At 44.4% G+C, this 13,867-nt stretch overlaps 1 protein-coding gene across 3 annotated transcripts in view; it reads left to right on the top strand.

The window, feature by feature from the left end:
* LOC123755741 (uncharacterized) overlaps nt 1-13,867 on the top strand; it is a 146,460-nt gene that overhangs the window by 103,822 nt on the left and 28,771 nt on the right. For all 3 annotated transcript variants that reach the window (XR_011221961.1, XM_045738491.2, XM_069300017.1), the window contains exon 3: nt 12,955-13,031. Coding sequence is in view for 2 of the 3 variants with exons in the window: in XM_045738491.2 (XP_045594447.2) it covers nt 12,955-13,031 (77 nt within the window). In the remaining variant the exon portion in view is untranslated. The remainder of the gene's footprint in view (nt 1-12,954; nt 13,032-13,867) is intronic.

Here is a 13,867-nt window from a genome sequence, read left to right as displayed (position 1 = left end):
AGGCAGGAGGCACTGAATTACAGACCAGTGTCCCTAACCTACAAAATCCTCAGAGGAATCGACCGGGTAAACAAGGATAAACTATTCAACACTGGTGGGTCGTGAACAAGGGGACACAGGTGGAAACTGAGTACTCACATGAGCCACAGAGACGTTAGAAGGAACTTTTTTAGTGTCAGAGTAGTTAACGGATGGAATGCATTAGGCAGTGATGTGGTGGAGGCTGACTCCATACACAGTTTTAAATGTAGATATGATAGAGCCCAGTAGGCTCAGGAATCTGTACACCAGTTGATTGACAGTTGAGAGGCGGGACCAAAGAGCCAAAGCTAAACCCCCGCAAGCACAAATAGGTGAGTACAAATAGGTGAGTACTGCAACACACACTGCAACACACACTGCAACACACACTGTAACACACACACTGCAACACACATTGTAACACACACACTGCAAAACACACACACTGCAACACACACACTGCAAAACACACACACTGCAACACACACACTGCAACACACACACTGCAACACACATTGTAACACACACACTGCAACACACACTGCAACACACACACTGCAACACACACACACTGCAACACACACTGCAACACACACACTGCAACACACACACTGCAACACACACACTGCAACACACACACTGCAACACACACACACTGCAACACACACACTGCAACACACACACTGCAACACACACACTGCAACACACACACTGCAACACACACACTGCAACACACACACTGCATCACACACACACTGCAACACACACACTGCAACACACACACTGCATCACACACACACTGCAACACACACACACTGTAACACACATACTCTGCAACACACACAGTGCAACACACATTGCAACACACACACTGCAACACACACTGCAACACACACACTGCAACACACACTGCAACACACACACTGCAACACACACACTGTAACACACACACTGCAAAACACACACACTGCAACACGCACTGTAACACACACACTGTAACACACACACTGTAACACACACACACTGCAAAACACACACCCTGCAACACACACTGTAACACACACACTGTAACACACACTGCAACACACACACTGCAACACACACTGCAACACGCACACACACTGCAACACACACACACACACTGCAACACACACACTGCAACACACACTGCAACACACACACTGTAACACACACACTGCAAAACACACACACTGCAACACACACACTGCAAAACACACACACTGCAACACACACTGTAACACACACACTGTAACACACACACTGTAACACACACACTGCAAAACACACACACTGCAACACACACTGTAACACACACTGTAACACACACACTGCAAAACACACACACTGTAACACACACACTGTAACACACACACTGTAACACACACACACTGCAACACACACACTGTAACACACACACTGCAACACACACACTGTAACACACACACACTGCAACACACACACTGCAACACACACACCCTGCAAACCACCTCACAGATCCTCTCACCCACGGAACAGCTTCCCACACCAGCAGAATGCTCGCCAAGAAAGGGACATGAAAATGGACAGAAGAAAGTGAGCTTCAAGGCGATGTACACTAACATAGACGGGATTTCAAATAAAACAAGTGAACTTGGAGAATGGGCACTAGAAGAAAACCCAGACATAATAGCACTCACAGAAACAAAGTTAACGAAAATCATAACAAACACAGTGTTTCCACAGGGCTACTATGTAGTGAGGAAAGAGAGAGAAGGGAGAGGAGGAGGTGGTGTAGCTTTGCTACTAAGGGAAGGTTGGAGTTTCGAAGAGATGGTAATTCAGAACGGTGAAGGTTTCAGTGACTACATATCAGGCACCATAGCAAGTGGAGGACAGAAAATTATAATAGTAGTCATATATAACCCCCCACCGAATGACAGAAGACCCAGACAGGAATATGATAGAAACAACTTGGCCACCATCAATATAATAGAGAAAGCAGCTTCTGTGGCTAGCAGGAACGGATCCAGACTTCTAATCATGGGAGACTTCAACCATGGGAAGATAGATTGGGGGAACAGAGACCCACATGGAGGCCCAGACTCATGGAGAGCTAAGCTGCTGGATGTGGCAACAAGAAACTTTCTAAGTCAACACGTCAAGGGACCGACAAGAATGAGAGGAGGGGATGAACCAGCCTTGCTTGATCTGATATTTACCCTTAACGAGTCGGATATAAGGGAAGTTAAGTTGGAAGCTCCCTTGGGAATGAGTGATCATAGTGTATTGAGCTTTGAGTACCTGGTTGAGCTGGGAATTATCACCCCCAAAAAAGAACTGAGAACCAAAGAGCTGGTGTACCGAAAGGGAAACTATGAGGAAATGAATAAATTCCTATGGGATATACATTGGGACACAGAACTCGGAACCAAGTCCGTACAAGACATGATGGACTATGTCACCCAAAAATGTCAGGAGGCTGTAAGCAGGTTTGTCCCAGCCCGACAGGAAAAAACAGAGAAGCAAAGGAAGAATCCTTGGTTTAATAGGGAATGTATGAAAGCAAAGGAGCTGAACAAAAGGGCATGGAGGAACTTCCGTAATAACAGAACACCAGAAAGTAGAGAGAGATACCAGAGAACCAGGAACGAGTATGTCAGTGTGAGAAGAGCAGCTGAGAAAAAGTATGAAAATGATATAGCTAATAAAGCCAAGACCGAACCAAAGCTACTACACAGTCACATCAGGAGGAAGACAACAGTGAAGGAACAGGTGATGAAACTTAGAATGGGCGAGGACAGGTACACAGAGAATGACAAAGAGGTGTGTGAAGAACTCAACAAAAGGTTCCAGGAGGTCTTTACAATAGAACAGGGAGATGTCGCGGCACTAGAAGAGGTGGCAGCAAACCAGGTGACCTTGGATAGGTTCGAAATTACAAGAGATGAGGTCAAGAACCACCTATTGGAGCTGGATGTGAGAAAAGCTGTTGGGCCGGATGGAATCTCGCCATGGGTATTGAAAGAGTGTGCAGGAGCACTTTGCCAACCGCTCTCCATAGTGTATAGTAGATCACTGGAAACGGGGGACCTACCAGAAATGTGGAAGACTGCTAATGTAGTACCAATATACAAAAAGGTTGACATACAAGAGGCACTGAACTACAGGCCAGTGTCCTTAACTTGTATACCATGCAATGTGATGGAGAAAATTGTGAGAAAAACGTAGTAACACATCTGGAGAGAAGAGATTTCGTGATAACCCATCAACATGTGTTCAGGGAAGGTAAATCTTGCCTTACAGGCTTGATAGAATTCTACGATCAGGTGACAAAGATTAAGCAAGAAAGAGAAGGATGGGCGGACTGCATTTTTTTAGACAGTCGGAAAGCCTTTGACACAGTACCCCATAAAAGGTTGATGCATAAGCTGGAGAAACAGACAGGAATAACTGGTAGGGCGCTCCAGTGGATAAGGGAGTACCTAAGCATTAGGAAGCAGAGAGTTACAGTGAGGGGTGAGACCTCAGAATGCCGTGAAGTCACCAGTAGAGTCCCACAGGGCTCTGTACTTGAACCTATCCTGTTTCTGATATACGTAAATGATCTCCCAGAGAGTATAGACTCATTCCTCTCAATGTTTGCTGACGACGCCAAAATTATGGGAAGGATTAAGACAGAGGAGGACAGCTTGAGGCTTCAAGAAGATCTGGACAAGCTGCAGGAATGGTCGAACAAATGGCTGTTAGAGTTTAACCCAACCAAATGCAATGTAATGAAGATAGGGGTAGGAAGCAGGAGACCAGATACAAGGTATCATTTGGGAGATGAAATACTTCAAAGAGTCAGAGAGAGAGAAAGACCTGGGGGTTGCTATCACACTAGACCTGTCCCCTGAAGCTCATATCAAGAGGATAACATCAGCAGCATATGCCAGGTTGGCTAACATAAGTACGGCCTTTAGAAACTTGTGTAAGGAATCTTTCGGAACATTATATACCACATATGTCAGAACAATCCTGGAGTATGCGGCTCCAGCATAGAGTCCATATCTAGTCAAGCATAAGACTAAACTGGAAAAGGTTCAAAGGTTTGCCACCAGACTAGTACCCGAGCTGAGAGGTATGAGCTACGAGGAGAGACTACGGGGAATTAAACCTCACTTCGTTGAAAGACAGAAGAGTTAGGGGGGGGGACATGATCACCACATTCAAGATTCTGAAGGGAATTGATAGATTAGATAAAGACAGGCTATTTAGCACAAGGGGCACACGCACTAGGGGACACAGGTGGAAACTGAGTGCCCAAATGAGCCACAAAGACATTAGACAGAACTTTTTTAGTGTCAGAGTGGTTGACAAATGTAATGCATTAGGCAGTGATGTGGTGAAGGCTGACTCCATACACAGTTTCAAGTGTAGATATGATAGAGCCCAATAGGCTCAGGAACCTGTACACCTGTTGATTGACGGTTGAGAGGCAGGACCAAAGAGCCAGAGCTCAACCCCCGCAAGCACAATTAGGTGAGTACACACAAACACTTGAAGGGGCCTCGTAGCCTGGTGGATAGCGCGCAGGACTCGTAATTCTGTGGCGCGGGTTCCATTCCCGCACGAGGCAGAAACAAATGGGCAAAGTGTCTTTCACCCTGAATGCCCCTGTTATCTAGCAATAAATATGTACCTGGGAGTTAGTCAGCTGTCACGGGCTGCTTCCTGGGGTGTGGGTGTGTGTGTGTGTTGTGTGGAAAAAAAAAGTAGTTAGTAAACAGTTGAGAGGCGGGCCGAAAGAGCAAAGCTCAACCCCCGCAAAACACAACTAGGTGAACACAACTAGGTGAATACTCACACGCATGCACACACACACACACACACTCTTCTCTCCCTTCTCTCTCTCTCTCTCTCCATCCCCCCCTCTCCATCTCCATCTCCATCTCCATCTCTCTCTCTCTCTCTCTCTCTCTCTCTCTCTCTCTCTCTCTCTCTCTCTCTCTCCATCCCCCCCTCTCCATCTCCATCTCTCTCTCTCTCTCTCTCTCTCTCTCTCTCTCTCTCTCTCTCTCTCTCTCTCTCTCTCTCTCTCTCTCTCTCTCCCTCCCTCTCTCTCCCCCCCTCTCTCCCTCCCTCCCTCCCTCCCTCCCTCTCTCTCCCCCTCTCTCCCTCCCTCCCTCCCTCCCTCCCTCCCTCCCTCCCTCCCTCCCTCCCTCCCTCCCTCCCTCCCTCCCTCCCTCCCTCTTTCTCTTATAGGAAAAAAACATGGCAGAGAGGCCAACTCGGGGAAACAAACGCAGGAGGACAAACATGACAGGAATAATCTCAGAAGAAGGGGAGGGACAGGCAGCCTGGATTAAGGATATAATAGAACAAATGTGGAAAGACTTCAGTGAAGGAATGAGGGTAATGAAGGAGAGAGTAACCAACCTGCAGGATAACCTGAAGGCAGCAAAGGAGGAAATAAAAAGCCTGAGAGAGAATCCTACTCAATACCAGACACAAACCACCCCTCAGGGAGGTGGTAATTTTCTTATAGACGGAACTTCTACAATACAACCCTCATTTGCAGAATTGTTGAAAAGACCCCTGGAGCTAGGTCTGTAGTAAGGGAAGTTGCCATGGAAGTGGCCTCTTCTCAGGAAGCAGCTAGATGTACTAGCCAGCTGATAGAGAGAAAAAGAGCAGTAATAGTAGCAGGCATTAAGGAGCAAACAGGGACCAGCCCAGCAAAGAGGAAAGACAAGGACAAAAATGCAGTTACTGAGATTCTTAAAGAGGTAAGGATGGAGAGGGCTGACCAGAATATTGAAAAGGTTTTCAGGCTTGGAAAGTACAACAAGGCCAGACACCGATTGATAAAGGTGGTATTCATGAGCGAGAACACAACAGAGGACCTGTTAGCAAAGAAGAGCGGACTAGCAACTGTACCGAAGTTCAGAAAAGTGTTCTTGCAGAGGGATATGATAAGGGAAGAGAGAATGAGGGCAGCAGAAGCGAGGAAGGAGCGCAGGGAGAAAGAAAGGAGTCAGGGAAACACCCCCCCCAACCCTACAATCCCAGAGGGTAGTGGGGAACCCTCCACAAGAAGTTCAACAGCCACAGGGAGAGGAGCACTACCCCCTACCTTCCGCCCAGTAGACATCCTACCTGCCCCAACCCCTGCCAGCCCCCATTAAGTGCCCACCTAGGGCATCCTCCCCTGCCCCTCACCCTCCTCCCCAGGACCTCCTTTCTCCCCCAACCCCCAAGCTTTCCCTTATTCCCCATGCCCTCCCATCTCCCCCACCCCCCTCCAAGCCCTCCCTCCTCTTTTGCTCCCCAAGGCCCCCCCTTCCCTCTCATCCCCCCAAGCCCTCCCTCCCCTCATACCCCCCCCCCAAGCCTCCCCCCTTTCATCCCCCAAGCTTCCCCCCTCTCACCACCCCCCTAGCCTGCCCCTCTCACCCTCCTCCCCATGACCCCCCAAGCCCCCCTCTCCTCCACCAGCCTCCCCGTACCAGATCCTCCCAGCCCCCGCACACACCAGCTCCCCCAGGTTCCCCTTCTTAGGCCCTCCCATCCCGAACCCTCCCCCCTTTCCCTGCTTCAGGGGAGTCAACAGAAACTAAGGAAGGACAGAAAAGAGTCAGTTTCAGGGTGATGTACTTGAACATAGATGGGATTACAAGCAAGACAAGTGAACTAAGGGAAAGAGCACAAGAAGTGAACCCAGATATAATCGGACTCACAGAAACAAAACTCTCAAGAATCATAACGAATGCGGTGTTTTCCCAGGATTACACAGTTATAAGGAAAGAAAGGGAAGGTAGGGGAGGAGGCAGAGTGGCCCTACTAATGAGAAAGGAATGGAGTTTCAAGGAGAGAACTATCCCAGGCTGCGAGGGATTCAGAGACTACATAACAGGAACCATGACAATGGAAGGACCAAGAATAGTAGTAGCAGTGATATGTAACCCTCCACCCAATGACAGAAGACCCTGGCAAGAGTATGACAATAACAAGATGGCAGTTAAGACTATAATTAAGAGGGCAGCCTCTGCTGCTTGTAGAAATAGATCCCATCTGCTCATCATGGGGGACTTCAATCCTGGAAGGATAGACTGGGAGAACAAGGAACTGCATGGAGGTGAGGATACATGGAGAGCTAAACTATTGGAGGTGGTGACAAGAAACTTCTTTAAGCCAGCATGTCAGGGAAACCCACTAGGATGAGAGGAAACGATGAACCAGCGAGACTTGAACTAGTCTTTTCTCTGAATGACTCCGACATAAGGGATATCGATTTCGAGGCCCTGGTAGGAATGAGCGACCATAGTGTACCGACGTTTGAGTATCTGGTTGAAGAAGGGGTTAAGGAACTCGAGGAGGGTAACTGAAAACAAAAGGCTGACATTCCAAAAGGGAAACTATGAGGAGATAAGGAAATTCCTAACAGATATAGCATGGGAAACAGAGCTCAGAGGAAAGATGGCCCAAGACATGATGGGCTACATCACGCAGAAGTGTAAGGAGGCAGCAGACAAGTTTGTCCCAGTCCAAAAGGAAAACAGTGAAATGCAGATGAGAAACCCATAGTTTAATCAGAGATGTAGGCTAGCTAAGCAGCAAAGTAAAAGGGCATGGAGAAACTATAGAAATAACAGGACACTCGAGAGCAGAATAAGATACCAGAGTGCCAGGAATGAATATGTCAGGTTGAGAAGAGAGGCAGAAGGGCAAAATGAAAAAGACATTGCAAGCACGGCAAAGACTTAACCTAAATTGCTACACAGCCACATCAGCAGAAAAACAACAGTAAAGGAACAGGTAATGAAATTGAGGATAGGGTCAGACAGATTCACTACTAATGATAAAGAAGTGTGCAAGTAACTGAATAAGAAATTCCAGGCGGTCTTCACATTAGAGCAAGGGGAAGTTCCAGAGATAAGAGAGGGAATAGTTAACCAGGAACTACTAGAAGAGTTTGAGATTACCAGTGGGGATGTAAGGAAGCTCTTGCTAGAGTTGGATGTGACAAAGGCTATAGGCCCGGATGGAATCTCACCATGGATACTAAAGGAAGGAGCAGACCCGCTGTGCCTGCCACTCTCCATAATATATAACAAATCACTGGTAACAGGGGAATTGTCAAAAATTTGCAAGACTGTTAATGTAGTCCCAATATACAAGAAGTGGGATAGACGGGAAGCACTGAACTACAGGCCAATGTCCCTTACTTGCATACCATGCAAGCTGATGGAGAAGATTGTGCGAAAAAAGCTTTGTGGAACATCTGGATTTAAAGCACTTTGTAACACAGCATCAACATGGGTTCAGGGGTGGCAAGTCCTGCCTCACAGGATTAATTGAATTCTGTGACCAGGCAAGAGAGGGGTGGGGAGATTGCATATTTTTGGATTGCCAGAAAGCCTTTGACACAGTATCACACAAGAGGCTAATGAAAAAGCTGGAAATGCAGGCACGAGTGAAAAGCAAGGTACTCCATTGGATAAGGGAGTACCTAAGCAACAGAAGACACACAGACAACATGTTATCATACATACAGATTCGAGAACTGCCATTGAAGCCTTGCAACAAGAACACATATGTGATAACATCCATCTGATCACAAATGTCGTATCATTAATGCAAACACTCAAACGACAAGGCCGATGGGTACTTATCAACTGGGTGCCAAGTCATGTAGGAATAATAGGAAATGACATTGCAGACGAAGCTGCAAAACTTGCAACTAAGAGAAGAAATGTAGACATTTACATACCACAAAGTCTATCACAGATTAAGAAAGTAATTAGAAACAAAGCAATGCAAAAGATGTACAGTGACCACAACACAGCAGTTGCAACATCAGAATCTGTGAGTTGGTACAAGAATTCAACCAACTATGAATCACTTAGTTTGATGAAAGAGAGTAGTAGAACAATAGAAGGACACTTACATCGCATCAGGCTTGGATACCCATGTGCATGGGAAATAGGCTTGCAGGTTCCGGAAGTCGAGAGGAAATGTCAGCAACGTGGAGAAAAGCCAGACAGACAACTGGAACATTATCCAACACAGTGCAGAGTTACAAACCCATCAAGATTTCAACTTAGATTCAACAGAGCAGAAGTTGTTAAACACATGGGACAAAATCTTACTGAAGCGACCATACAAGTCATAAATACTCATACTCCGGCCAGTAAAACAGAAACAAGCAACACTTAGTGGGCCAGCCAGAGGCTTAGGGCCCGCACAGGAAAATAAAAGACGACGACAGCAGTGAGTGACTGTGAGGGGTGAAGCCTCATTGGCGAGACGTCACCAATGGAGTTCCGCAGGGTTCAGTCCTTAATGCACCTATACTGTTTCTGATATATGTAAATGATCTTGCAGAGGGTATAGAATCGTTCCTATCATTGTTTGCTGATGATCCAAAAATTATAAGGAGGATTAAAACAGAGGATGATAGCAGGAGGCTACAAGATGACCTAGACAGACTGAATGAATGGTCCAACAAATGGCTACTAAAGTTCAACCCGAGTAAATGCAAGGTCATAAAACTAGACGATGGACACAGGAGGCCAGACACAGGATACCGAATGGGAAATGAAGTACTTCATGAAACGGACAGAGAGAAAGATGTAGGAGATGATATCACACCAACCCTGTCTCCTGAAGCCCATATAAAAAGAATTACATCTGCAGCATATGCGAGGCTGGCTAACATCAGAACAACCTTAAGGAACCTATGTAAGGAATCATTCAGAACCTTGTATACAGCATATGAAAGATCAATCCTGGAGTATGCGGCACCAGTATGGAGCCCGTACTTTGTCAAGCACAAGACGAAGCTGGAAAAAGTTCAGAGGTATGCCAATAGGCTAGTCCCAGAACTAAGAGGCATGAGTTACGAGGAAAGGCTGCGTGAAATGCACCTCACGACACTGGAAGACACAAGAGTAAGAGGAGATATGATCACTACCTACAAAATTCTCAGAGGAATTGACGGTGCAAATATGGATAAACTTTTTAACACGGGTGGTACATGAACAAGGGGACACAGGTGGAGACTGAGTACCCAAATGAGCCAAAGGGACGTTAGAAAGAACTTTTTCAGTGTCAGAGTAGTTAACAAGTGGAATGCATTAGGCAGTGATGTGATGGAGGCTGACTCCATACACAGTTTCAAATGTAGATACGATAGAGCCCAGTAGGCTCAGGAATCTATACACCGGTTGACTGACAGTTGAGAGGCGGGACCAAAGAGCCAGAGCTCAACCCCCGCAAGCACATCTAGGTGAGTACACTGCAATACACACTGCATATATTTTTACAGAATAATTAATAAACAGAAATGAAAGTTTGTTACAAAAAGGTGAACTAGTTACTTAAAGAGCTGTGTTTTGTAATATTTTAAATGTTATTAATTAACGAGGTTTGACTGCAAATGTCTTAGGGAAAGCTATTATGACATAAAAGTCAATTATTTTTATTAATTTTTACTTCAAGCGTAAGTTTATTAGTACATAAAGTTGCACGTGTTTAGTGTGATATAATACTTAAAGTTATTTGAGGCTACATAATGACATGTCTTAGTGTACACATTTTCTTAATATGTGGTAGACTCTGTTACCTGATACTTGCTTGATGGGGTTCTGGGAGTTCTTCTACTCCCCAAGTCCGGCCCGAGGCCAGGCTTGTGAGGGATTGGACCACTAAGTTGTTGCTTGGAGCGGCCCACAGGCCCACCACAGCCCGGTTGGTCCGGCACACGTTGGAGAAAATTATTTAGTTTTCTCTCCTGAAGATGTCCACGGTTGTTCCGGCAATATTTCTTATGCTCGCTGGGAGGATGTTAAACAACCGCGGACCTCTGATGTTTTTACAGTGTTCTGTGATTGTGCCTATGGCACCTCTGCTCTTCACTGGTTCTATTCTGCATTTTCTTCCATATCGTTCACTCCTGTACGTTGTTATTTTACTGTGTAAATTTGGGACTTGGCCCTCCAGTATTTTCCATGTGTATATTATTTGGTATCTCTCTCGTCTCCTTTCTAGTGAGTACATTTGGAGAGCTTTGAGACAATCCCAATAATTTAGGTGATTTATTGCGTCTATGCGTGCCGTACATGTTATAATAATAATAATAATAATTAATAATTTTTATTTAGGCAAAGGTACATACATAAAGAGATTTTACAAAGTTTGTTGGCTTTATAGATAGAGCTAGTACATACAATGCCTAAAGCCACTATTACGCAAAGCGTTTCAGGCAGGAAAAAACACTACTGACTAAAGCTTAAAACTAATGGGTAAAAAGAAAAAAATGCGTTGAGTACAAATAAAAATAGGGGTAAAAGAGGGGGGAACTTTGTTGAAAAAACAGCACAAATACAATTACAAATTATTACAGAAAATTACATTAAAACAGCGTTGATTTGAAAAACAAAAAAAACACAAAAAACATACATGGGTTGACAATAGAGGGGTAAGGTAGGTTACAGGGAATTTATTAGGTATAGCTTCGTTTTTAACTTAAACTGGTTGAGAGAGGTACTGTCTTTAACATGGTTGGGAAGGTCAACCATGATTTACTTTGTAAAATCTCTTTATGTACCTTTGCCTAAATAAAAATTATTAATTATTATTATTATTATTATAACATGTACGGCACGCATAGACGCAATAAATCACCTAAATTATTGGAATTGTCTCAAAGGTGTTCTCTGTATTCCCTCTATTTTTGCAACAAAACACAATCTGTGTAAATGTCACTAGTTTGAGTCAGTGTCCTCTTGTTCTTAAAGTTCCAGGTCTCGGGAATTCTTCCCTATCACTTTTATTTAGTCTTATTACTATTTTGTATGTAGTGATCATATCGCCTCTTTTTCTTCTTTGGCGTATTTAACGTCAAATCACTTCTTCATGCTGGCCCCAGCATGAGTAACAGTTGTTACTCATGCGGCTTCACTAAAAAGACCTTATTCAAACTAAAGTACACTTGACTTACACCTATTTTATCTCCTTGACTCTACTCATATTACCATTGTTAGGAAACATTATAGAGGAAATAGACAATAGTTTTGGAGTGGTGGATCTTAGAAGGTTGACCTGGTTGGACTGAGAGCTCCTTTGCCTGCAACTAGTGTGCCTAGTGTGCTGCCTAAGTTTTTGTTATTCAGATTTTTATGTAAAGTTGACTGTTTTGTTTTACTCTACTTTTCTAGTGGCTTTTTCTCTCAGTGATCTAGCTCTCCCTGCTCCTTGCACCTCTGTGAAGGGGGGTTGGTTTTGGCCTCATGGTCTCCAGTAGGCTTTTAACAAGTAACAAGGTCCTGGTGTGATATAATTTGTGTGGAGGTATCCAGGTAGGTTATAACACAGCCGAGGGACCCACCAGAAAGACGCAATTCCTCACACTTAACACTTTTTCTATATATATTTTTTTTTTTAGAATTTAACAATATTGTATTGCACAATAGTGTGGTATTTGTAGACGTTTAATATTCACTAATAATTTGTTTAGCATATACAAATTATACAACCCGTTCTCGCACTTTCTTATAGTCAATATTGACTTATTAAATACGTGCATATGTGACATACTAATTTATTGTGAATATTTTAGTTTACCTTGAAAAGCTTCATAGAAAACACCGACCTTACCTAACAGTCTTAGTATGTTAAGATAAGCATCTTATTGCTTCGTAATTACAATTATTACTTAACCTATACCTATAATAGGTTAAGTAATAATTGTAATTACGAAGCAATAAGATGCTTATCTTAACATACTAAGAAGGTTAGGTAAGGTCGGTGTTTTCTATGAAGCAATATTGACTATAAGAAAGTGCGAGAATGGGTTGAATTATAACATATCATTTGTTATGTTACATACATTTAGCATGTACAAAGTATATAACTGCATCATATAATAATTTAATATTTAACATTTTGCAGGTCAGCAATATTAAGGTTCGCCCAGAACGTGCAGCACTAACACCACCCACTGTAACATCACTTCGACCACCTGACAGGTAATTTATATCCATGAGTCTTAAGGTTTTGAGTCTTTCTTGTACTAGTACAATGCTCAAAATAGATGACATACTACATTTAGACTACTGAAACTCTTTAGTAACATCAGCAATTTTATCTTATATCATATACAGGGGTTATCTTGAGATCATTTTGGGGCTTAGCGTCCCTGCGGCCCGGTCCTCGACCAGGCCTCCTTTTTGTTACACATCCCCAGGAAGCATCCCGTAGCAGCTATTTAACTCAAAGGTACCTATTTACTGCTAGGTAACAGGGGCATTAGGGTGAAGTAAGTAAGTAATTATCAAAAGAAGGCACCAAACCGGGAAGGCTATGTAGCACCATCAAGTACGCAAAATAATCAGAGGGCGCTAAATATCACCAAGGATGCCAATACGAGAACAAAAACGCATAAGGCGAACGATATCAAAAGTATCCGAGTCACCAAGAATTCTATCGAGGGACAGGTGACTGCGAGGGGCGGTCGGAAAGCAAGACACACGCTCGTCCTGGAAGTCAGGACATTCAAGAAGGACATGCACGACCGTAAGAGGGACAATGCAACTAGGACAATAAGGAGCAGGGCGGCGCTCCATCAAGTGACCATGGGTTAAGCGAGTATGGCCAATACGCAACCTCGCCAGAGCTGTTTCCCACCGCCGGTTACGGTGGAAGGAGGACGGCCACGAGGAAACACAACATTTAAGAGTACGTAGCTTGTTACCAGTAACAGACAACCAAGAAGCCTGCCAACGGGTAAGGACTGAGGAATGGATAACCAGGTAAAAGTCGGAATACGGAATGCCTTTGCGAGAGATGGGACAAGAGCGGACAG

Source organism: Procambarus clarkii, chromosome 43, assembly GCF_040958095.1.
Source record: "Procambarus clarkii isolate CNS0578487 chromosome 43, FALCON_Pclarkii_2.0, whole genome shotgun sequence".
In the NCBI taxonomy this organism is placed as follows: domain Eukaryota; kingdom Metazoa; phylum Arthropoda; class Malacostraca; order Decapoda; family Cambaridae; genus Procambarus; species Procambarus clarkii.
This window is presented reverse-complemented; position numbering and strand designations above follow the sequence as displayed.